Genomic DNA, 26,386 nt, shown 5'->3' with positions numbered 1-26,386 from the left:
GGAAAAAACAAACATTGCAATCAGTGCACTGAGGTTCAGCTAGCCCTTTTCCCTAGAAACTGGCCTCTTAACAGGATGTCCAAAATGCATGCTTGGGCACAGAAAACAAGACTCAGACTCCAGAGTGGGAACAATGTGGTTGAGTGTGTGAAAGGAGACAGGAATCCCACTCCTTGCTGTGCTCCCAAAGTGCTGCTCAACCTTGGACAAGTTACTTCACCCTTAGTCAGGTTTTCTGTTTCTTATTTAGCACAAATCTTTAGGAAAGCTTTTTGCCAGAAATGTTTGTATCAAGCCCAGCTGGGCCTCAAGCTCCTTTGTCACTGGGGGAACATAAACAGGAATAAAGGTCCTGAGTGCCCTGGGCAGACCCTTCCCAGCACAGGGAGCCCTTGCAGGGCAGAGGGGGTGGTCCTGCAGCCCCTGCTCACCTCCTGCTGGAGTCCAGACCACGGCCTCCCACCAGCTCTTTGCAGGGTTCCTGAACTATAGCAAAGCATGGACAGTTAAAAAGGAATTAAAACCTCTCACGAGATTGAAATAGCTTGCTATATAAAGACCATCCCATTTCAGGAAATGAAAGTAATTTAGAAATAACCAACCAAGTGTTACAAATACACGTGCAGAATCTAATTAAGGCAGGCTGCAGAATTAATAGCCTTTGTTTTACCCCGAGCAGCCGAAGGGATCCTGCTCGCCTTGCTGGCTGCTCAGCAGGTACCAAGTTAAAATTACTCACGAGAGCACGGCGAAGGTGACCAGGGTGATGGTCAGGCAGAGGATGGACAGAGCACAGCCGATGTAAGTGATGGAGGAGAGGGCCACCTGGTGTTCTCTCGGCAGCTGCAGCGGGGAGAGAGCGAACACAGCTGTCAGCAGGTGCCACACTGAGCTGAGACCAGAACACAGCTGTGAGCAGGTGCCACACACTGAGACCAGAACACAGCTGTGAGCAGGTGCCACACACTGAGACCAGAACACAGCTGTGAGCAGGTGCCACACACTGAGACCAGAACACAGCTGTCAGCAGGTGCCACACTGAGCTGAGAGTCCAGAACAGAGCTGTGAGCAGGTGCCACACTGAGCCCTGCCCTGCCTGTGGTGCTCAGTCCCTGTCCTGTGTCACAGCCTGGGTCAACAGCAGTTCCTGCCGTGGCTGCAGGCTCAGGCAGCCTTGGCAGCTCGGCTCAGGAGCTGACAGGGCCCAGGGATGCCCCCAGGGATGCCCCCAGGGATGCCCATCCTGTGCAAGCACCACTGTGCGGGGAGTCCCAGCAAAGCAGAGAACCCCCCAGCAGAGCTGTTCACAGCCCTGAAATGACAGATCCATCTCTGGTTCTGGGCAGTGGAGGGAGCTGGCAGTGCCTGCTGAGGGAGCTGGGCTGGCACTGCAGCATGGAAACCCCAGCAGGAGGGCAAACCTCTGCTCTCAGCCTCTGCTCCTGCCTGCTGGCATCTCCTGTGGAGGCAGTGCCGTTTTCAGGAACATTTAAACTGCAACTCCATGGCTCTCCACCAGGATCTGGGTTAAACCTGGACAGAGTCAGTGCAAGGAGGACAGGGGGTTTGGCCACTCATCCTAAATTAATCAGCATGTGGTTAATGTTCCATGCAAGTTCTCATAAAAGAATGACAGAAGAGCCACACCCAGCAAGGGGAGCCAGGCAGTGTTAATGTGCAATAAGTAGAACAGAGCTGGGCAGGAAAAAGCTTTCTCATCCTAGAAGAATTTTCAAACATTTTTCCTGACTTGATTTTGGATAGACTTGACATTTTCATAAACTGAAGGGAAAAAATTACTCAATCAAAACGTTTTATGTTATGATGCTTGAAATGCTGTGTTATTGTTCCAATCTCAATTTACTATTAATTAAATTCCAAACTGAAAAATAATTCATTGGTTATAAAAATATACTAAAGGGAATGATATCTTTCCAAAACTTTTTTACAGCACATTCATCTAATATAAACTAGTCCTTTCACACATGTTTGGGATTTTCTATTATTTTCCACACACACAATAAGATTTCCCACCCAAACAAAGTATTCCATCAGAGATTACCAAACCCAAGCAGCTCTCCCAGTAAACCTCCCGTTAAAATTCCTTCTACAGGAGGGAAATAGTGTGGTCATGGGAAACCACAGGCACGAGGATGTGTTGTGTGTGCAGGTTTTCAGTGTGATTATCTGGCAGGTGCAGCAGCCCACCTGTGCTGAGTTCCCAGCACTCCGAGAGCCTTCCAGGGATGCACTGAAAGACAACTGTTGCTATGGTGCCTCTGTTCCTGGGAAATATGATGCAGCTCTTGAGTATTTTTTCTTTGCCAGCCAAAGACACATTTCTTTTCCCTGACTGGGCAGCATCAATTACAGAAACAAAAGAGTTCTGTGTACTGGAACAGCTTAAAAGCTCCAGATAATTCCTGCAGAAGAGCTGCTGTCATCCCTCATCCCCCAAGGAAGGCATGCCCAGGCATTCTCCAGAACATTCCTGCAATAATCTGTGTGGCAAATGGAGCAGTTGAGGAGTGATTCCCTCATCAGGTACATTCATGTCCAAGAGGCATGGGCCTTATTTCCTGCTGCCTCCACCCTCCTCCCTGGCTGCAGGTGGCTCTCAGCCCTGCAGGAGGAGGGGAGCTGAGGAGGCTTTCAGATGGAAAGTCTCTCAAAATCAGTATTTCTCAGCAGTGCTTAAGGCAGAACATGTTCCCTGGAGAGTTCCCCTGCCCAGGGAGAATTCAGATTCACATTGCTGTGTCCTGGTAGAGATCTCAGAGGGGTGAGATCAGTGGTGCCCTCACTGTCACAAACGCAGAAATCAAGGAGCAAACCAGGGGAAATGGGCAAAAATGACAGGATCACAGAAAGGCCTGGGTTGGAAGGGACCTCAAAGACATCCAGGGCCACCCCTGCCATGGCAGGGTCACCTCCCACTGTCCCAGGGTGTCCCAGCCCTGTCCAGCCTGGCCTTGGGCACTGCCAGGGACCCAGGGGCAGCCCCAGCTGCTCTGAGCACTTGTGCCAGGGCTGCCCACCCTGCCAGGGAGGAATTTCTTCCCAATGTCTGCTCAGTCCTTCCCTCCTTCCCTTTGAAGCCATTCCCCTTTTCCTGTCCCTGCTCCTGTGAACATTTCTCTCCATCCTGCAGGACCTGCAGGTGCTGGAAGCCACAGCCAGGTCAGCCTGAAGCCTTCTCCTCTCCCGGCTGAGCAAACCCAGTTCTTTCCATGTGGGAAATGTTCCATCCCCCCCAGATCAAACTGTTTGGTTTTTCCAAAGTAATCCAAAAGAAGATACTGATCACACAGAGATTTTTTTCTCTCCAATTTCTTTGATGTTTCTAAGTCTGTCTCTGGGTTTTAGTTCAGTCTTTCTCCAGAAACCCCTGCAGGGCAGGACAAAATGTGAACCCTCTGACTTAGAAATGAAAAAGGGAAAAAACAAATCTCTTCTACAACAAAATGTAGAAGATTCAGTGAAACCTGAAATGGCCTGCACAGGTCCTGTGAGCTGGAAACTGCTCTGGCTCTGGAGAGCACCCCCAACACCTGATGAGGCTGAAGGGTGTTGCCCCTAAACCAACACCCACTCCAGTCTGGTGCCAGCTTTTGGGAAAGCAGCACCTGCAGTGAGGGACAGGGCTGGGCTCAGCTTAGAGCCAGGTTTAGCTGCTAGGAGGGAGCCAGAGGAGCCTGCAGGGCTGCTCCAGAGGGAGGGCTGAGAGCAGCTCCTGCCTGAGCAGGTGGGAACTGCAGGGAAAGAACTCAAGGGAGCACAAAAAGAGGCTTGGGATGATCTCCAGCCTCCCTGCAGGGCTGCAGAGAGGGAGGAAGAGATCCCCACAGACCTCTCAGCCCAGCTGTACTGCACATCTGGATGTGCTGTGCTCTCCTCTGAGGGCACGACAAGGAGCAATTTGTCAGAAGTGCCTGGGCTGTCAAAGCATTGGGCCCCATTAATTGAGGAACTATTTCAATTAATTCCAATGCCCTGATAAGGGCTGGTTTTGCCTTACCTCAGCTTGTCTTTTTGAGAGTTTACAGGCTTCCTGCATGATGGGGAATATAAAACAGTAATTTGTAGTCAGCACAAACACTCTAATCAAGCTGCAATGCTATTATTAAGGAAAATAGCATTAAAAAGTACCAAATTAAACACTGAGCAAGCTGTGAAGTCATCCCATGAGCTTGATTCTCACACTTGTCCCAGCCCACATTGAATTATTCTTTCCTTCTAAGATGTTTTCCTTCCTTGCCTTGATGTGGTCATTCTTTCACTCTGAAAAGCCAGGAAACGAGCTCATGCAGCCAGGAGTGTCAGCAACCACCAACACTGAGAGACAGATGTTTCTGGGTTTCAGCTTTGACAGGGTAAAACCAAGAATTCCTCCCTCTCTGGAACTCCCACCCTCTCAGCCGAGGCTGCACCAGCCTCCCCTCGGGTGCTGCTGGAAGCCTGGCCAGAGGATGGAGCAGACCCAGCCTGCAGTGGCACAGCCCACTGCCCGAGCCTGCTCTCCCTCCTAGGAGAGGGCACTGCCCTGCTTAACACTTCTAGCTGGGAACTCAAAAACCCCTCACAAGCAGGCCTGGAAATGCTCCTGGGAAGGCACAGCTCAGGCTGCAAGTACCAACATTCATTCCACCAGCTCAGGCTGCAAGTACAACCTCTCATTTTACAGCCCCAGAGATGAGTCCTCAAGCTGAGGAGGACACCACAGCTCTGGTTTGTGTTGCAGCCTCACTCCCTGCACAGCCCAGGACGTGTCTGCACGTGCCCATGTGTGGGCACATCTCATTAAACCAGGTATTTCTGCCCTGCTGGAAAGGCCACAACTGCACTTTGTGTCACCCACATGTTCTATGAAAATCCTTTCCTTAGGACTTTCCCTCCTGGGTTGCTGAGAGGCCTCAGGAACAAACTGCAAACAAAGATTCTGTGCTGCTGTGGGATGCACCAGGTGGGTCTGGGATTGGTCTCACCTGTTTTTCATCAATGGCCAATCCCAGCCCAGCTGTCCACACTGTCTTGGTCAGAGACAAACCTTTGTTATTCATTCCTTTTCTATTAGCCAGCCTTCTGATGAAATCCTTTCTGCTATTCTTTTAGTATAGTTTTAATATATTATATATCATAAAATAATAAACCAGCCTGCTGAACATGGAGTCCAGATTCTCGTCTGTTCCCTCATGCTGGGACCCCTGCAAACACTGTCACACACTCTGCCCCAAGTGCAGACAGGAGAGTGAGTCAGATTTTCACCTCCTTTTGGTCAGCCTTCCATCCCACAGCAATTCCCCACCTTGCAGTGCAGGTGGCTTTTCCTGTCTGTTGACCTGCCAGGTCTGCCCAGCACTGAAATCCCCCCCAAGCCTGAACATCCTCCCTGGGCATTTCCTGGGGAGGGGGAACACTTACAGCCACATCTACTGAAGTTGTACCTTTAATTGCAAACTGGACCCAATTAAGAACAGGATGAATGATTAACTTTGGCAGCCTGAGTGTCTCAGAGACGTTGGAAGGCTGGCCCTGGCTGATGGAGCTAATGGCTTTAATTGCCTCCAGAAAGGCTGCTGAAATTCAATTTCAGTCCAGAGAGGCCTTTATTTATATGTTAGGTAATAACAACAATACAAATCTCTGTTTTCCTTCCGCTTGCCAAGCACTCTGCTAGGTACATCAGATTCCATTTTGTAAAGGAACATCTGTGGTGAGTTCAGGAGGCTCAGTCTGCTCCTGAGAGCACAGGATGGGTTTGGTGGGGCCCTGCTGAGTGGCACTGTACAGTCACCACCCACAGAAAAGCCCCCTTTGGTGCACAAACGTCTCTTCTCAAGCCACAGTGCAGCAGATACTGCGAATTTAAAGGAAAAAGGTCTCTGAGAGTCACAATGCAATCATCTCTATCAGCCATTTCCAGCAGAATTGTTTTTGAATTCCCCTTCTCTATTAACTCTACAGCTCCCAGCAATCTCCATAAGGTGCTGCAGAGGGACTTTGCAGGATTAAAGGCACATTTCCCTCCAGCCAGCCCAGCCTGGTGCTGCTTATTTAAAACTTTTCACTGTGACACAAAAAGTACAGAATTCTCCAAATATCTCTGCCAAGATATTAATTAGTATTTTTAAATGCCCACATCATCTTTCAAAGTAGTTCTGGGCACTGTGTCATCAAACAGTAGGGGCTCTGCTCATTACAAATCTCAAAGTTCTTCGCTCAAATGGAGCTTGAAGGAAGCATGGCAGGGAGGAAGGACTCAAGTTGTGAGGTGCTATCAGATTATTATAAACTTTGGGGAGCAGAAAACTGACATTTCCAAGTTCTTCTAAAATCTGTCAGTGCAACACAGAGCAGGGTGTGTTTTTTCTGCCTTCCTCTCAAGTCTAAGCTTGCAGGAAATGTTAAGTGTTAAATTCACAGCAGATTATCCCCTGAGACTCCAGGAGCTGCTCTGCCCACCCAGCAGGGCTGGTCCAGCTGCTCTGTGCCTTCTCCTCCTGCTCTGCCCACCCAGCAGGGCTGGTACCCTGCCCTCTGCCTCCTGCTCTGCCCACCCAGCAGGGCTGGTACCCTGCCCTCTGCCTCCTGCTCTGCCCACCCAGCAGGGCTGGTACCCTGCCCTCTGCCCCAGCAGGAGAAGGCTTAGCCTGCTCTGCCCATCTACCAGGGCTGGTGCCCTGCTCTCTGCCCCTGCACGGGGACAACAGCTAGACCTGCTCCTGCCAGGGGATAACAACCAGACATGCTCCTGCAGGGGAACAACAGCCAGACCTGCTCCTGCACAGTGACAACAGTCAGATGTTCTCCTGCACAGGGACAACAGCCAGACCTGCTCCTGCACGGGGACAACAGTCAGATGTTCCTGCACAGGGACAACAGCCAGACCTGCTCCTGCACGGGGACAACAGTCAGATGTTCTCCTGCACAGTGACAACAGCCAGACCTGCTCCTGCACGGGGACAACAGTCAGATGTTCTCCTGCACAGCGACAACAGCCAGATGTGCTCCTGCACAGGGACAACAGTCAGATGTTCTCCTGCACAGTGACAACAGCCAGACCTGCTCCTGCAGGGTGACAACAGTCAGATGTTCTCCTGCACAGTGACAACAGTCAGATGTTCTCTTGCACGGGGACAACAGTCAGATGTTCTCCTGCACAGGGACAACAGCCAGATGTTCTCCTGCACAGGGACAACCATCACTGCCATGGAAGGAGGGGCGAGTGGAGAGAGTGAGAGGGAGCAGAGAGAGTTCACAAAGCAGAGCTGCAATAACAGCCAGGCTGGTTTATCCTTGCTCATCCGAAGGCTGGGGCTGTCTGAACTGTCTGTGCAGATCTTTTCAGTTACACAAACTGTCAGTGGCAATAAACAAGGACCAAAAAAATCACAGTGCCTATCCAATTTTTAAATATGCAGCACAAAAAAAAATGACTGGACTTGGGCATTATTCTTTTTATGTTCCCAGCAATGAAGAGCATGCTGAGAAAAGTAATTATATAAAAATTACAAAACAGCAGAAATCAGAGAGTGCCACATTATTTCCATTTCATTGTCCTGTTTGAGTGTGGAGCTGGCTGAGAACTTTAAGAAAAAAGCTTATGATTTCAGACTGCTATTTTATTGCACACAAAGTGCAGCGTTTGATTAATAACTGCAATACTAGATTTAGGAAACAATGCTCCAAACTGATAAATTACCCATCTATCCCCCATATTTTTAAAGTATTTTTCAATACTAGGACTTCTTCTAAACAGCCTTTATGAACAGGAATTGATGCACCTTTTTCTCAGTCAGCCATGCATCATCAAAACTCAGCTACAGCAGTGAAAGCCAAAATAAAAACACATCTATTGCCACAGAAAAGAAATTTGGGATTATTTTCTTTTTGTAAGTAGAAGCTCACAGATGAATACCCAAACCTGTTCAGAATCCTGGGCTCCCTAGAAATGCTAAGGGTTGTTTCTACAGTTCCACCATCAAGACCAGACAGTTTTAAATATTTTCCCTGTACAAACACTTGTCTGCTTACAAGCCCATGGTGAGTGCTTGAACTGTATTGATTGATGGTCTCCTCTGCATTGTGAACAGGAATAAAAACAAAGTAATCTGCAGCTTTAGAAACGCAGAAAACGTGTTCAAAACCCCAAACAATTTCTACCACAGACTGTATAACACTACTGCCTAGCTGGAAATGTCCATCCACATCTGAACTTTATAGGAGCCATTTTTATTTTCTCAGTTGGAACAAACAGCAAGAGGAAAAACAGGAAAAAAGAACCATTTAAGAGAATGGTTTAGGAGACATAAATATTTCAGCTGTGTCCTGCACTGGTGTTTTGGGGGAGGGCGACCCAAGCTTCAAACTCTATTTTGCTGTGGGAGAAAATGATTCCTCTTTAAAAGGGTTTTTGAACCCTGGGTCCCCAGGTGCCCACCATCCTTCAGCTGAAGTGACATTTACGTGGCAGATGGTACAAATAGCCTGGCATGCTTTGGAGTTGTTGGATCACTACAGAACCAATCTGCCAGATGGCTGGCATGTTCCTTGGCAGGAGCAGAGGCCCCGCTGACTGAGGGGGGTGAAGCTGCCCAAAATGCAATAACAGCAGCTGAACGCTCTTTGAAGCCCTTTGTGCTGCAGCTCTGGGCTGGGCTGGGCTCCTGCTGTCTGTCTAGGAAGGAGCACTCCTGTCTGTGTGTGCCAGGGGCTGTGCTCTGCCTCTCCTGCCACTGCCCCTGCCACTGTCCCTGCCACTGCCATTGTCCCTGCCACTGTCCCTGTCCCTGTCCCTGCCCCTGTCACTGTCACTGCCCTGTCCCTGCCCCTGCCATTGCCATTGTCCCTGTCCCTGCCACTGTCCCTCCTGGTAGGAGCCCCCAGCACAGAGTGGGACCTCCAGGCCCGAGGGGATGTCCCATGTCCCATGTTCCATGTCCCACCCAGCAGGACACTGCTGGACACCCCTCAGGCAGCTGCTGGCCCTCCTCCAGAGGGAACAAACACATCCAAACCAATGGGTTCCCTCTTTCTCCCACCACAGCTACACTGGGGCACCAGAGCCCCAAACCTGTTTGTGCTGGATGGAGGAGAGCCTGGAACATGCTCTGTGCACCAAGGAGGGAGGGCAGGAGCTCCCAAGGGGCAGCTGCAGCAGTGATTGATTTGCTACAGGGACTCTCCCTGTGAGCCAGGGTGTGCTGGAAGGGACTGAGCAACCCCCAATTCCTGTGAGTGTCCCACACCAGGGTGTGCTGGAAGGTGGGACTGAGCAACCCCCAATTCCTGTGAGTGTCCCACACCAGGGTGTGCTGGAAGGTGGGACTGAGCAACCCCCAATTCCTGTGAGTGTCCCACACCAGGGTGTGCTGGAAGGTGGGACTGAGCAACCCCCAATTCCTGTGAGTGTCCCACACCAGGGTGTGCTGGGACTGAGCAATCCTCATTCTCACTGACCTGGTCAGAGCTGTCCAAGAGCTCCCTGCAATCTCCACCTTCTGACTGCCAGCTGACCTTGATTACACCCCTGACACTTTTCAAAGGCAGTCAAGGGTTGAACGTTCCTTCAGGAACATTCTGCTCATCTGCAGTCCCATTTTACCTTCAATCAGCTTATTTGTTTAAACCAGTTGATGACCTCTAATCTCCAAAACTCAAAATAAATGTTATCATTCTCAAGTGAGGACCAGCAAGATAAACAAACCTCCCAAGCAGGGATTTGGGCCAGGCTGATGCAGACACAGCCCAGAGGGAGAACACAAACAGTTCCAGCATGGCCTGTGCTCCAGCCCCTCAGCAGGTACCAGGCAGTGCCAGCTGACATCTGGGCACTACACGGCCGGGAGGTTCCCAAAATGGGCATTTAGTGAAATAAACTTGTCACAGCTGCTAATCCCTGCACCTCTGAGGGCTCTGGGCTGAGCTCACCAGCAGCACTGTTTGTGTCCTTCTTTCACAATCACCTTGGCCTCAGTGCCTTGAGGCTCCTGCTGAAACCAGTGTAAAATCTGGAGTGCTGAGCAGCTACATTTGTAATCTGAGCTAGTTTTAACTAACTCACAGCATCCAAAGCTCTCCCCATCCTGGTGTGGAGCCCACAGACACCAGAGTGAAGGTTCATTTTGTCACGTTTCAGTTAAAACCCCAGAATTTCAAATTTTCCTTTGTGACCAGTCTCTTTCAATCCCTTCCTCTGAATATTGGAATAAAAATGATTTTTCATCTCAGCAGATTTCAGCCTTTGCAGATTACCTCCAGCTGGCACACAGCAGAACAGGGACTGAATTCACCTAACCTGCTCCGAGTAAAGATCAAGAAGGAAAATGGAGAACTCACAGCTTGTTCTGAAGAACTTTCTGGCATTTCTGTGCTCCCTAGAAACCACACCTGCCTGACAGTCTGTGCCACACATCTGACAGCTCATCAGCACCCTCGTCTCAGCAGCAGGAAAGGCAAGATGCCCTTTGGTTTGTTCCTGTCAGTGTCTCAGTGGGATGAAGGGGAATCCAGGTGGGACCCTGGGACTCGTCCCCAGGGCAGGAGCACACACTGATAACAGAGCTCTGCCGTGCCAGGGAGGGTGAGAACACAGCCGGGCATTGCTGGGCACAAGAGTGAGTTTGTGGGGAGATCTGCCGGGCGCTGGGAGGGTGGGAGGGCAGCGAGGCTGGGCAGTCCCAGGGGCGGCCAGGGACTGGGTCCTGCTGCGCCCTGCAGCTGGGAAAAGCCACCCTTAACCGGTCAAGGGACACGCTTAACCGGCAAAGGGACACGCTTAACCACGTCAAGGGACAAATTTAACCAAATCTAACCAACAGCCACATTCAGGCAGGTGACCTTCTGGCCAGCCACACTAGTTAAAACATCAGTGCCACGAGAAAATCCTAAATGGTCCATGTAAAGGAAATGTCTTGGACAAGGGTTTGGGATGAGATTTTCCTTTTGTCTTAAAGGGGAAAACAAAGCTGTGGTAAAACAATCTGCACAAAGCCTGGTGGATGGAAATGCATCAGACCAAACATTTAAGGAGAGAGAAGCCATTGAAAATGGAGCTATGACAGGGCTGAGGGGCACTGGAAGGTCCATCCACATCCAGCCTTTCCCAGCTGTACGTTTCAGTCCTCTCAAGGAAAACCTGATTCCAAAGAACTCTGCATGAAATATCTCTGATCTCTAATTACTGATACCACACACTACTAAAACTCATTGCAGCATCCCATTAATCATCACAATCCTAAATCTGTTTATTGAGAGCTGGGCCTTTCAGAGCTATTCCCCCGAGGAGAACCAACCAATCTTTCAGTGACATTTAATTGGTGGCTGTCCTGTTTCATCCTGGCTAATTCCCTGAGTGCTGCTCTTTAAACAGGGCTAAAACAGCACATTTCTCCCAAGATGTATCTGTCCTACAAGATGGGAGGTCTTGGGGCAAAGCTGCATTTTATTATCAGCCTGAAGCGTTCCTAGAAAAATTGTACTTGGAAACCAGATGGGGTCATTGGGTGCTTGACAGGGAATAAAGATGATAAAGGCCAGATAAAAATGGGATGGAACCAACCCCCCTTCAAGTGGTCAGGCTGACACAAAGGGCATTAATTAATTAATTAAACTCTCTGGATAACACAACAGAAACAGGAAACAAGTCCAAGCTGGGTATGGCTGAGCCCAGCTCCAGTCACTGACACGGTGGGAGGGTGTGACTGATGCATTCATGGCTGTTCCAGCAGACAGGTTCCCTGCCCTGCTGAGCCTCACCTGCAGGGGCACCACTTGCATCAGGATGGCGAAGTTGGTGAGGTGGTTGCAGAGGCACACGGAGGAGTTGAGGTCCCCACCCTGCCTCACGCAGCCCTCGTCGGACCAGACGCCGCTGCCGTTGCTGGGAGGCAGAAAAAACAAACATCATCCCTGCCCAAAGCACCTGTGGGCCTTCACTCACACAGGAGATGGAAGGGTCTGGAGCCCACCTCAGCCTGGAGACCCCCAGACCCTGGCAGTGCCCTCTCAGCTCCGCCATGGAATCAGCAAAGGAAAACATTCCCCAGGACAAGGCACAGATCAGACCCCATGGGCACCTCCAGAGAGCTCTCCCCAGCTTTATCATCAATGAACAATAACTACATTTACATTTCCATTTCATTTTGTGTCTCATTCATGGCATCTCACCCAGACCCACTCTGTACCCTGAGAGCTGCAGCACCAGACAAGTCAGTATCTTGCAAAAGCCCCAAAATCAGAGAGTTCTGTGCTGCCTGGCCCTCGCCCAGTGCCACAGCCATCCCATCCCAGTTCAGGCTGGCAGCCCCAGTCCCAGGGCCCATCCCTGTCAGTCCTGTCTGCACCCAGGGCAGCTCCTGCTCCTGTGGGAAGGGCTGGGCAGGGTCTGGGGGCTGCTCTCTGCCCTCAGGGTCCTCAGGCACTCTGCTTTTTGGTTTTGAGCAGTGATCCTCATGAGCTGGGAGCCAGGACAAGCCAGAATTCCCTGTGCCCTGCCAGCCCTGGGGTGGAGGGGGGATCCAAAGCCTCAGGCACCACAGGTCACCCCCGGCTGACAGGAATTATTTCTGCGTTCTGGCTTTTTTTCTGGGTCCTGCAGATGGACTGAGCAATCTGTGCCCCTCTCAGTGATCTGTGCCCCTCTCAGTGATCTGTGCCCCTCTCAGTGCTTGTTTTAGAGAGGCATGACCCATTCTTCTCCTGCCCCTCAGGACCTCCTCGAGCTCTTGGAGAGACTCTGCTGTGGGTCAGAAGCCAAATTACCTACAGGGAACAAACCCATCCTGGCACACCAGGGCTTGTCTGGAAGGACAGATTTCCTGCCTGGGTGTGTGTCCTTGCAGAGCCTCCAGGGCCCAGAGGAGAGCAGTGCCCCAGCCACCTTCATTGCTCCACAAAACCTGCTTCTGATTGATCCCAATTTGGGAGTAACCACGGCAACGAGGAGCTGCCAACAGCTGGGGCAGCTCAGCACAGGTGAGCAAAACCTCAGTGAAACAATTACTGTGACCTTCCCAAGTGCCTGGTGCTCAGGAGGGATCAGCATCCCTCACCACTGCTGCAGCAATTAGGCTTGCACTGTTACAGCCCAAAACCTGTTAATCTCCATGAAATTAAAAATTCATTATTTTCATTCTTTCTCAATGAATTCACTAACAGCAGCATATTTCAAAAAGAAAAAAAATTAAATTTATTCAGTGCTAAAAAAAAAAAAGAAACAAAAAGCTACTGCTTTTCCATAGCTCTTATTTTCTGAGTGAAATTCGAGGTGATATTTATTTCCCTTTAATTCTAATTTGCATTCAAGATGGATCATTGCATTATGTGTATCCATTCCATAGGATGGCCAAAATCAGCTCTGAAGTACTGATTTCACAGGCTGCTGTGGCACAGAGCCAGGGAAAACAGAGCTGGGCTGGAGCTTTGCCACCCTGGAGCATCTGAGCAGGTGCCAATGGACACTCACAAAACAAGATTTGTATCACGCTGCAGCTTTGGTCACCAAATCTTTTCAGTTCCCAGTCACCAAATGTTTCCATTCCCAGTCCCCAAACATTTCCAGTCCCCAATCCCCAAATGTTTCCAGTCCCCAGTCACGGCCCAGCCCAGGGCTGGCAGTACCAGCTCTCCTGCCTGTGGCAAGGAGGAACAATCAGGTTGTGGTTTTGATAAGCCAGTGGTTCCATTTCCTGAACCATTTCCATGAAAGAAAGGAAGCAATAAGAATATGGATAATGCACAGCACCACAAAGTGTAATTAAATAAAAGCAAGTTCGAGACTTTGAATGATGCAACGTACCTATAATCCAGAAATGCACAGTAGAGATGGACTCTGTTACTTTTATTTAGTGCTTGGCTGTACTGTCTGGGTGTCTGCAAGAGAACAGAAAACAGAAACATTTAAAAAGGGCTAAATTCCACCATTCAGCTACTTCACCTTCTCATTGCTGCAGGGATTTCGGGGCTGATTAGAGATTAACACAGCAGAACTGGCAGCACAATGGTTCAGCCCTCACACCTTCAACACCAGCTCCAAACGTGCAAGGATGGTATTCACTCTTAGTTTTACACCCTGGGATTGCACTTTTCCTGCTCTGAGTGAGGAACCTGTCCCTCCTTTGGGCAGACAGCCAGGATCACTGCTGTACACACACACACACGTGGGGATTTCTGCAGGACTGGGACAGCATTCCTCAGCCACACTTGGGCTCTCTGGGTTCTGCTCATCATTTGTTCTGGCTGTGCAGTAAAAATGTCACGTTTTACGATTAATAACTCTGAAATATGTGCAGTACAATGACCAACTCCCAGACGTTTTCTTTCCACGGCAGCAATTATTTTAAAACATGCATTCCAACTGAAAGAGCCATGCTGTAATTCAAGATGTTATTTTAGCACACCTCAGCACTATAATGACATAATTTCTATCTTCCATGAACAGGTTTAGCAGCTAACTCAATCTCCTGTATTCCAGGAGCTTTGAGATCCCATTCTCCACTCCGTTACACGAGCCTGATGACCAAATTATTCAAATTGTATTGGAGTGAAGTAACAGTTTGTTACAGACAAAATATGCAAACTCGAGGATTTCCAGAGTTTGTTCAACCCTTTCTAATCCATAAATCCCTCAAGTCCACATCATGTGGGCCCTGCCTTATGGCAATGTTTTAATTACAAGAGTCTTCAACACAAAAAATCACTGGTGAATTAACAGCTCTCGGATTATTGCAACACAGTTCTGCTGCCCACACCAAAGATAATCAAGTTCTGCTTTCCTTGGTTCAGGGAATGAAGAAAAAACCCCACCACCTCGTCCTGCTGAAGCCCAGCCAAGCACAAGAATTCCTGATGCAGTTTTCCCTCTCCTCTCCCAGGAGCCCAGGCAGGAGTGTCAGGCACAAGGCAGCACAGCTCCCTGCCGGCTGGAGATAACCAGGAATTTCTGCCCAGGCAGGGCTTGCAGGGCTCCTCCTGAGTGCCCCACTCCTCCCAGCCGTGCTGCAGACAAGGACATTCCCTGCTCAGCCCGCACCTCTGCACGGCAGGAACGGAATTCTCTCACCTGCCCTGGGCCAGGTTCGCGTTCTTGCCTCACCCTCTTCCCCCTGCCCTGTCCCAGGTGGGGCTGCAGGTCAGGTGCCTTGGGAGAGAGCACTGTCACTGTCACCCCAGGATTGTCACTGTCACCCAGCACTGTCCCTGTCCCTCCAGCACTGTCACCCCAGGACTGTCCCTGCCCTTCCCCTCTGGCTTGGGGACACCCTGGAGCCCTGTTTCCCCAGGGAGCAAAGCCAGCACTGACACCTGGCACTCCCAGGGAAGGGACCCTCTGGAGGTGACTCTGCCCCATCCCACCACCATCCCACCCAGGGACACCTAAGGGTGCAGCCCCCAGCCCCAGCCTGCAGCCCCCAGCCCCAGCCTGCCCCTGCCTTTGTCCTGGAGCCTGGCTGGCACAGCTCAGGCTGTCCCACCAGCAGCAGGGCCCGTGCCAGCTGTGCCAGCTGTGCTCAGTGAGGTGCCATCCATCATCCCCACAGCTCCCCTGCAGCGAGCAGCTGCCTGGTATTAGAGATGATTTCACTTCTGTGACAGACAGAGGCTAGAAACCACAGAAAGGGGGAGAGGAAGATGTACTGTGAAAGCAGCAGAGATGGAACAAAAACTGCAATAACTGCCATCCCTGATCTGTGAGACTTCTCCAGACAAATCTGGATTCTAACACTCTAAGTGGAAAGGGCACCTGGGGGCAGGTGGGAGGAAGATGTGGTGCTGCAGCCGTGCACCTTTTACACAAATAAATCCCAGATGTGTGCTTTACCCTCAATCTCATTCCTCTGGCAAGGAACAAGTCCCTGTTTTCCTCCAGCCTAACTCCAAACACAGATGTCACTCATTAGACAGTGAACCACACCGAGTGAGGCTCTGACCTGTCCAGAGCTGTGCATGCACTCAGATGGAGAGAGAGTAAATAATAACAATAACACAAAACAGATAAACAGATTAAAGAATGGCAAAGAAGGGTCTATCCTAATTTGCCTTCTCATTTCCCTTAAAGAATCTGCCCCATGTTTTATCACCCATTATATAACCTCCACAAGGCTTTCCAGTGCCATTTATGATAACTGCATAAAATGCTCCTCCTCTGAGACTTCCCTGAAGTTGTGCAGCAGAGCTGTCATTAGGATAGAGAGCCCCCAACACGTAAGAAACTGGCTGCAGAGGAATAAACTCCCTCTGATCTTCAACAGCTCTGCTTCAAAGTGCTCTCTAATCCATGGAAAAGGAACTGACTGTACCTCAATATTGCACTTTTAAAGCTAAACTGGGTGTGACAGCTTAGATGTGACTTGGATCCTGCAGAGCCAAGGGTATTGATTTAATGACACTGAAAACACAAAGCCTAAAATACAAGCAGGCCTTTAGACTAAGAGATTGAGTCACTTGAGTGTTTATTAAAAGCCTGTGAAAGGACAGTTTACGAAGGTTTCAGGGCAGGACAAGCAGCAGCACAGTGAGTACTCCAGGATCTGTGCTTGTGCCCCCCAATCCAAACTCTTCTGCACAGACAGGGCCACAGAGAGCAGAGAGGAGGCCACAGCTTCTCCTACAGAAACCTGCACAGACAGGGCCACAGAGAGCAGAGAGGAGGCCACAGCTTCTCCCACAGAAACCTGCACAGACAGGGCCACAGAGAGCAGAGAGGAGGCCACAGCTTCTCCTACAGAAACCTGCACAGACAGGGCCGCAGAGAGGAGAGCCACAGCTTCTCCAAAAACAAACTGCACAGACAGGGCCGCAGAGAGGAGGCCACAGCTTCTCCTACAGAAACTGCACAGACAGGGCCACAGAGAGCAGAGAGGAGGCCACAGCTTCTCCCACAGAGAACTGCACAGACAGGGCCACAGAGAGCAGAGAGGAGGCCACAGCTTCTCCACGAAACCTGCACAGGCAGGGCCACAGAGAGCAGAGAGGAGGCCACAGCTTCTCCTACAGACAACCTGCACAGACAGGGCCACAGAGAGCAGAGAGGAGGCCACAGCTTCTCCTACAGAGAACTGCACAGACAGGGCCACAGAGAGCAGAGAGGAGAGCCACAGCTTCTCCCACAGAGAACTGCACAGACAGGGCCACAGAGAGCAGAGAGGAGGCCACAGCTTCTCCCACAGAGAACTGCCCTGAGAGGGAAAAATGACATGGAAAGGGGCACCAGGGAGGGCAAAGGCAGGGCCTGGCTGCCAAGTAGGGACTGCTGGGACCCAGAGCCTGAGCCTCCTTTCCAGAATAACTCAGTGCTTGTCTGTCTGTCTGTGCTCACACCTGAGGGTCTTTTCCAGACTGAATAACTCTGTGCTGTCTGTCTGTGCTGACAGCGCGGCCATCTGTCCAGCTGCCCCGGGGAGCCCAGCAGAGCCCAGGACCTGCCCACGGGGGCTGTGGGGGACTCCAGCCCTGCTGGGAGCAGGCACAGCCCTGCTGAGTGGGACAGGAGGCCGGGAAGGGGGGTGGAAAGGAAGGAAAGGAAGGAAAGGAAGGAAAGAGGAAGGAAAGGAAGGAAAGGAAGGAAAGGAAGGAAAGGAAGGAAGGAAGGAAGGAAGGGGAAAGGAGGAAGGAAGGAAGGAAGGAACGGAAGGAAAGGAAGAAAGGAAGGCCAGGAGGAAGGAAGGAAAGGAGGAGCTTGCTGCAGGGAAACCTCCTGCAGGAAATGTCAGGACACAGCTGCAGAGGCAAACTTCTGCCAGCTGCTGTGGGGAGGCGTGCCAAGGAAGGGGAGCCAGCAGAGGGTGGGGGAACCTTTGTGAGATTAGCTTGGCTCTCCTCTCCTCCCCTGGATTAAAAAGCAAATATTCAGGCACATCGAGGTGGCCACCAGGAGTGGAGGGTGTGCACCCTCCTTCTCCAGGGAAAAGGAGGAACCTTGGGCAGGGCTGTCCCTGACCTAAACTCAGCAGCCCCAAGCCCAAGGTGCTGGGCTCCCCCTCATCCAAAGCAGCTGACAATTTACACCCTAAGCTCAGTGTGGAGCCCACTTGTCTCTGTTTCCTCACTTAGGTGTGTGTGGTTCAAAACAAATTTGGATTCTGTTTTATGGATTAAATCAGAGACAAAAATGATGCATCTAATTTAAGGGTTTCCTGTCCTGCCAGTGACATCCTGACTGTCAGCGTGACCTATTCAGGTTCACACGGTTTATTGACTTTCCTTCCCACCTATTTCTCCTAATTACCTAGGAGATTAAAGCTTTAGGGCTCATTCATCTGCTCAGTTGCCTGGAAAAAGACAGACAGAAAGAATAATCACACCTGTCTGTGGTGGCTGTGTTGGCTGTTTTCTTCCAAGCTCTGAGAAATCTGCATTGCAACAGATTTGGGGCTCAGACCAGCCAACTATTTTAATTTAGAGTCCATCTGACTGATTCACCCTAAGATGTAACTAGCATATGTAATGAAAAAAAAATGGCAAATTGCACAGAAAGGAATTCAGGTTATGAATAGGGAATTAGATGTGTTGTGGATAAAAGCCAGCCTCTCAGATGTTTCATTGTTGTGAACAGAGCTGTGCCAGCACACACTTTCTGAAGCAATGAACACAACCCTTTCCAACAGGAAAGTTTGCTGAATGCATTTCCTAATGGGACAATCACACAGTTAAAGAAGCTGCATGAACTCACCAAGGGTGGGAAGCCGTGACAGATTGCAACATAAAACTAAAAACGAGTGAAATATCAGAGGTTATAAAGCCATGTGAAACTGGAGAAGGTTGCTACATGGATTGGGTTTGATTATTCCTTTGCCTCAGGCTAAAAATAGCTGACATATCAATTTCCAGCAGAAATTGTGTTAATCGAATACTCCACCAATATCCTTCCCCAGCTCTCAGAGTTGTCTCTTTAACAGCTGCTGGACTGGGCAAGCAGTGTGAGAACGAAAAGTCATGTTCAGACCCATGAGCACCAGACTGGAAAACATCTTGGCTGCTCTACCAGACACCATTTCTATAAGAGAGAGGGAAAAGGACGAGGGAATGGGCGAGGGAATTGTCCTGCTGCTTTCTCTTTTGATTATGGCACACAGCAGGAAAAATTGCTGCTCTCACATATGTGGAACAGCAGAGGATCTGGCCATTTTTCTGCTACCAAGTCCACATCCATTTGAATAAAAATGTCCTTCTCCCAAGAGCATCCCATATTTCTACAGCTCTGCACAAGGGGCTGCAGGCAAGAGCTGCCAAGGCAGCAGGTGAGCACTTGCAGGTGTCAGAGAGGGCTGCCAGGCCCTGTCCCCTGCCACAGCCTCCCTTGTGCTGTGTCCCTTGGTGCTCCAGACATTCCTGGGGTGTGTTCCAGGTGCCCTTCCTGCAGCTCCAGGCTCTGCCCACGGAGCACCAGCTCTGCTCTCTGGGCTGGCTGCTCAGCAGCACCAACGCCAGCTCCGAGTTCCAGACTGCTCAGGGAAAGCTGCAATTCTGAACTCCAGACTGCTCAGGGAAAGCTGCAATTCTGAACTCCAGACTGCTCAGGGAAAGCTGCAATTCTGAACTCCAGATTGCTAAGGGAAAGCTGCAATTCTGAACTCCAGACTGCTCAGGGAAAGCTGCAATTCTGAACTCCAACTGCTCAGGGAAAGCTGCAATTCTGAACTCCAGACTGCTCAGGGAAAGCTGCAATTCTGAACTCCAAACTGTTCAGGAAAAGCTGCAGCTCTGAGTTCCAAGCCTCACCCTGCTCAGCCCCACTGACCCACATCCTCTGGGGCTGGGTTTCCACTCCTTGCTCAGCCCAAAGATCCCAGACATCTGAGAGTGCATTTCCCTTTCCCTGCTCCGTGGGCTCCATGTGGCTGCTGGCCATGCTGAGGGGCTGCAAGCCAAACTCCTCCAGCTGGGAAGCCAGAAGTGTTTAGGATGCAGCACTGCAGTGCAAACCCATGCCAAGCACCCACTGGCTGCAGCCTGGACTAATAACACTGACAATATTGCTGTAAATCATGGTAATAAAGGAGAGCACGGACAGGTCAAAAACAGCAGGTTCATTTTCATTTGAGATGCTGGAGCTGCCTGGAATGGGAGATGTGCACAAACAGAAACTGCAGGATAAGGACCTTTGAAATTCAATTTGGTGAGCAACTGGGTTACATCAGTAAATATTTGATGTTTAAAACATTTAAATGCCAGTCAGGGAGAAGCAGAGCTCAGCGTGGCAGCCTTTCCTGTGCAAGCACCAGCAGACAGAACTGAACTGCTGATCTGTGTGAAAAGCTGCCTGAATGCTCAAGTGAGAACATTCTTCATGTTCCTTAATGCACAGCTCTATTCCAAAGAATGAAGAGGTGAAAATATTAGTGTTGTCTCTCAAGAAGTAGTCTCACTTACATAATTAGTACTCAGAGAGTTTTGCTGTGTCCTCACAGCTAAACAGTTCTATCCCCGTGCAAGAGAAGAGCTCTGTGCCCAGAGCCATAAGGAGGGCACGTGGTGGTTACCCCGATACACTTCCAAGTGAAGAACCAGTTCGTATGGCCTTTTCTAAACATATTTTTAAACAGCACAAAGATGCCCTAATTTTCCTCCACAAAGACTGAACAGAATCCAAGCCCTCCTCTTTGAAGAGCACAAGGACTTTGACAGCCTGGAGCGGTAAAACATTACAATTTCACTTACTCTGCATGATAATAAGAGGAATAATGAACTGCTGATGGAATATTTGGGAATAGTGCGTTCATCTTCTTTATAAAGGCTGCAACGCCCTGCCCTTCACCTCCGGGGACAAAGCTGCCTGCTGGGGACAGGTAACCCTGGCAGCAGGAGCGCTCTGAGGTGGCCAAACCCCCACAGGCAGCAGGGACAGGAGCGGGGCAGCGCGGGAGGGTCCCGGGAGCGTCCCCGGAGTGTCCCGGGAGCATCCCCGTGTGTCCCCGGAGCAGCGGTGCCGGAGGGGCCGAGAGAACTCCGGGGACACTCCCGGGAACTCCGGGGATGCTCCGGGGGCACTCCCGGGATGCTCCGAATGAGAGGAACAGTGGATTTGTCTTCCCAAACCAGCTGAGGGACTACTGGGAGATCAAACCGGCACTGGGAGAGAAAAGAAACAATGGGAAGGATTCACTGATTAATGAATGGAAAAAGAGATTTGCCTTTACAAATAAACTGTAGGTTTGCTGAGAAATGAAATTAGACATTGAGAGATGAGAGAAACAATGGGGAAGAAAAACCCCTGAATTCTGCAAGAATTAAAAATGAAAAGGGAGGGTTGTACATTAGAGGGGAATCTCTGCTATCAGTTGTTCTGGGGAGTCTGAGCCTCTCAAGTACCTCAGGAATGGGGAAAGAGAGAAGGGAAATGTGGCTGGAAATTGGGATAAAAAGGAGGCTGCACCTCCAAAATTTGGAGGGACCCCAGGGGATGCCCCATGGCCTCTGCCTTGGTTGGAATAAAGCCAAGAAGGGGCTGCTCTGTCTCCTTTGGGACACAAACCTCTGCTGTTTGGGGGTTGATTCCCAACAAAAACGTGAGTTACATCAGCTACAGCTGTGCCAAACTGCAGCTTCAGCAGGGGCAAAGCCCAGCACTGGTGCTCTGCAGCCTGTGCAGTGCAGCCACGAGGGTTTTACAAAACATTGGGGCTGCTTGACACAATTTTCTCCTCGGCTGCCTCCCCTGACTTTTTCCAGAGCACACCGTGCTGCATTTCAGCCTCGACATTCACCCCTTCTGAATTTCTACCCTGTGCTGTCATTTCTTGGATCACAGGAGTGAAATGTCAGTTCTTCCCTCGTTGTTCCTGCTATGAAAAACATCTTGCTGGAAACAGGGTTTTTTTCAGATAATCATTTTACAGAATGTACTATTGGCTCACTGCAAAACATCTGGGCAGGTCAAGCCTCAGCTGCCTCCAGCCTCAAACCCCCTCAGTGTCCACATCCTCCCCAGGCCTGGAGGGAGTTTGGGGGATTTCTGTGAATTTCTGTGCCCTGCACACAGTAATTCTCTGAGCTGGTGAAGAGCAGAGCATCACCACTTCTTACATCTGTCCAAAAAAGTCTGTCTGTCCCTGAGGTGTTCCTGAATAACAACTGACCATTGCCATTCAGTGCATTTTTAAATTAAGTTACACTGTCTCTTAGAGCACTTAATGCAGGCAAAACTGTGCAGATGAAAAAGAGCAGTGAAATATATTCAGTGTTCACAGAGACTGTGCTGCACTTAGAGCCAACACCCCTGGCAGAGCCCAGCCTGCTCCCCCGGCCCACGAATTAACCTCAATTAACCTGAATTAATCTGAATTCACCTGCATTAACCTGAATTAATCTGAATTAACCCCAATTAACCGGTTTTTGTTTGCTCTGAGGTGATTTCTCAGCCCCACAGCCCAGCCCTGCCCAGGAAAGCACTGACACTCACTGGCAGACATCCCCTACCCTTCCCTAATTAATTAGGGAATTAATTAGTCCCAGTTTGGAGCACCTCCTGCTCTAAACCAGGGGGGATTTCCTCCCCAGCTCCCCAGAGCTGTGTGAGAGTTTGGGAGGAGCCCCTGCCTGGGGGGACTGAGCTCACCCCAGTTCAGCAGGGTGAGCTGGCTCTGGGAGTTCTGTTCCAGGAGGTGACACTCAGTTCACTGGCATTCTCTCTGTAGCTATGGCCTAAAATAGACTTGGGCACCAGCAGCACCTCACCCCAGTGTGCTGCAGGGAACACAGACCCAGAGGAGCACACCCAGGGCTCCAGCACACCCAGGGCTCCAGCAGCACCTCACCCCAGTGTGCTGCAGGGAACACAGACCCAGAGGAGCACACCCAGGGCTCCAGCTGCCTGGGCACCCAGCAGCCTTTGGCAGTGAGGAAATGAACCCATAATGCTGGGGAAAACGGAATGGGGCAGCCACAAATAGCAACTGAACTGCTAAAAATGCCACAGAAACCACGGGAGAAGCACAAAGAAAGGGTCCCAGGCACAGGAGCTCAGCAGAGCCCAGAGCAGCCCCAGGTCACTTACCAGGGTGTGGCTGAGCTGGATGGTGATGAGAGGAGAGCCTGACAGGTTGTGGGACAGCTGGGGCCGAGGCTCCACCTTGATGGAGATGAGATAACTGCTGGCTGAGATGGTGGAGCCCCTGTGGGCAGCAGCTTCAGCAATCCTTGGGAAGAAGGAAACACGTTAAGGAACACAAATAGCCCCTGGATTTCAGTTCATACACCACAGCAGGGGAGCACAGACCCTCCCTGTTCCCTTCAAGCCAAGCACTCCCTCCAGGGCAGCCAGGTCTGCCCCAAGGTCCCACAGGAACAGAGGCCATGCACCTGTAAAGGGTGGGAACAGCTCTGCACACCTGGGGACCACAGCACAGCTCCTCCTTCACCTGCCCCTCCTTGCAGGGGTTCTCCAGCCTTGCTGGAAGTGTCTGAGGGAACTGGGGAGAGTCTTAAGGAGGGATCCAAACAATTCCCTGAGCAAAGGGAGGAGGAGACTTGCAGTGGCTGGCTGGTCAAACAGATAAATCAGCATGAGACACACGGACAAAATACACAAAATAAACAGAGGAATGTATTTGCAGGTGTTTTATAGCTTTCCCTTGAAAACTGGATGATGTCCAGTTAGATTTGTTAGAGGGGAAGACAGGTCACAACACACACAGCTGAACTGGACTAAACAGCTGGTTAGTCCTGGAAATGAATTTATTCTGGTGGAAGTCATTCTGTAGCACATAAGGACCCTTATTTTAAGGTAAAACTCATGAGTTTGGCATTTTCACACATTCAGGAGTAACTGAGATCCATTTGGTTCAGGGTGGAATTTCTACCCTCTCAGTAACAAATTAAAGGATTCATTTGCAGGATTAAATGACTGCTGTCACCCGTGCCTTGGGCAGTGGATGAATGGGTTTTGGCAGGAGAAACGTGAGCCTGGGTGAATTAACCACCCAAACACAGCCCACCTGGAAAGGGCCACTTGGAAACAAATGAAAAACCCCCTTGTTCACACCCAGCACCTGTCTGCAGCGGTTCCTCACTTTTATTTCAGAAACCCCCAAAACCCTCAGGTCAGAGGCTGAAATAACTGCACGCAGCTGCTTGGCAGGGCCACAGCACAGAGCTCAGGGAGCACAGCCCCTCGGTCTGACCTCAAACCCATCAGCACCAGAGATTCCTCCTGCTCCCAGAACCAGCATGGGAATGGGACTGGCTGATCTGCAGGCACAATCTGCTGCTCTGCCAGGACAAATTTCAGTTTAGATAAGGACTCGTGAAGTGAAACTCACTCTCCAAGAGCCTGAGGTTTCTCCTGCACAGATCAAGAGCCTGGATGCTTTTCCCACACCCTTCCTCTGCTTGTTTCCCCTTCAGAGACCCTGGTGGGCTCTGGAGGGTGACAAACCCCCAGCAGCAGCAGGGAATGGAGTTTCTCAAAGCCTGACCTCACCCTGGCCCTGCTGCCAGCCCCACACTCCCACAAACTGACCCTGAGCAGCAGCAGGATGGGCTCAGAGCATTGCTGGGCTTCGTCTTCTCTGGCTGAAGAATCAAAGCTGCTCCCCTTGGAAACTGGTATTTATGGAGTCTGAAAATAGCTCTGTGTCTGTGCAGCACAAAAGCCCCAACAGTTTTGGGTTTGGGTTTCCACCACAAAAAAAGAAGAGGGCTGGGTTTTAAATTACAGGTGTTGAAGTAGCCCAGTGGGAGAAGGAGCACAAAAGAAAGTCTCTAAAACAAACTACTCTGAGAAAAAAAATATTCTACTGAAAAGTAAGCAAAAAAGTTATAACCTTGGAGCACGAAACAGAAAAGCAAGCAAAAGAGAAGTGCATCCTTATTTCTGAAACTTCTCTGAGTACCTGGGGTTTGGTTCCACAGAGGAAGAACTGGTGAGGCAGCAGTCCCTGAATTATTTCCTTTTTGGAGCTGGTTTGGGCAGACCTGCACCTACAGCTTTAAGGACAAGATCCTGCAGACATTTCAAAGAGTTTGAGCTAATTGTAGAAATCCAGGAAACATTTCTTTGCCTGTGACTGTGTGGGTTTTTAACACTGTGACAGGGCAGAGCCTTGAGTCTCAAAATGAGAGCTGAAATCAAACCCAGCTCAGGGGAGCAGGAATGGATCTCCAAGCCCCACAGATTCCAGGGAATGCACTCCAGGATTACAGATCTGTAATTCCACTGGCTGCACCAGAGCCCCAGGGTCTGACAGTGCTTTAAATACAGAGCTTTGACATCCAGCACCTTCAGCAAACCTTGACCTGGGTCAGGATCACTGCACTTCTCTTTCTCCCTTTGAAAAATCGAGATTACATCTTATTACCTTAACAAATTGCATTGATCCCCCTCTTTGGAAAACACAGGCTGTCCTAAGTTATTACCTCAATTTCTTCATGTGAGTACAAAACATTGCAGAGTGGAGGCAGAGCTGCCTTAGAGGCACCTGTGAGAGCTGAGTGTCCTGCTGAGAGAGGGCAGGCAGCTCCCAGCCTGTGCCCACTGGGAAATGCCCTTTGGGAATGGCTGTGGGATCACCCGAGTGGGATCAGCCTGTGCTCACTGGGAAATGCCCTTTAGGGGTTACCTGAGTGGGATCAGCCTGGACTGCCACCTGGAGCAGCCCGGCAGGGCACAAGGGAGTGAGGGCAAGGAGGGGAGGGGAGGCAATCCCTGGGACTGGGGTGCTGCTCCTTTCCCTGGCAGGCCCTGGGGCTGGGGTGCTGCTCCTTTCCCTGGCAGCACCAAGTCCGGTGGGAAGGGCTGACAGTGGGAAGGGATCCACTCAGCCCAGAGAAAATGCAGTGCAAGCAGAGTCCTGCACTGGTCAGAGAGCCAGGTGATGGTGCATGAACAGCCCTCAAACCCTGGAGCTGCACTGCAGGGGTCACAGAGCCCTGCACTCACTTATCTCATCACTGATGATTTCACTGGGCAGTGCATAAAGCAGAAGGTCTGTAAAGAACTGCCTGGCCTCCTGCTATAAAACCACCTCGTGGGTTTCCAGGATGAGGGTTCAGAGCTTGTCTAAAGAGGGGTGTTATGTTTTCTTAGTTGTTTCATTTAAGTGCTACCTTTATCTTCATATGTGCTAGGAGCAAAAAATGCAATTTCCTTTTAGGAGAGAGATTAAATCATGAAATTCGAGTACCAGATGTGAGGAGTGGAAGGAGAAGATGAGGAAAAGCAAACATGTCGCCATGGGATCGATTTTATTGCCCCTAAAATAAACCAGGCAGTGTAAATTGAATCCCTCCCTGGTTAATGACCACACGTCCTCAGCCCTGCAGAGGCAGGGTAATGGCTTGTCACCTGTCCCCAGTGACAGGGCTGTGCCCAGGTGTCACCCAGCAATGAACAGGCTGTACCTGCTGCAGGTGTCACCCAGCAACAAACAAACAGGCTGTACCTGCTGCA

The 26,386-nt window shown here is 50.4% G+C and overlaps 1 protein-coding gene across 4 annotated transcripts in view; it reads right to left on the bottom strand.

The window, feature by feature from the left end:
• Positions 1-26,386, bottom strand: part of ADGRD1 (adhesion G protein-coupled receptor D1) — a 79,759-nt gene that overhangs the window by 35,841 nt on the left and 17,532 nt on the right. For 3 of the 4 annotated variants that reach the window (XM_030233213.2, XM_050980678.1, XM_050980679.1), the window contains 4 exons: positions 22,994-23,135; positions 13,799-13,872; positions 11,758-11,881; positions 740-843 (listed from right to left, as the gene is read on the bottom strand). In XM_030233213.2, coding sequence (XP_030089073.2) covers positions 740-843; positions 11,758-11,881; positions 13,799-13,872; positions 22,994-23,135 — 444 coding nt within the window. Of the gene's footprint in view, positions 1-431; positions 487-739; positions 844-11,757; positions 11,882-13,798; positions 13,873-22,993; positions 23,136-26,386 lie in introns of all 4 variants that reach the window. The other variant, XR_007778929.1, reaches the window with a different exon arrangement.

This window comes from Serinus canaria, chromosome 15, assembly GCF_022539315.1.
Source record: "Serinus canaria isolate serCan28SL12 chromosome 15, serCan2020, whole genome shotgun sequence".
Taxonomy (NCBI): domain Eukaryota; kingdom Metazoa; phylum Chordata; class Aves; order Passeriformes; family Fringillidae; genus Serinus; species Serinus canaria.
This window is presented reverse-complemented; position numbering and strand designations above follow the sequence as displayed.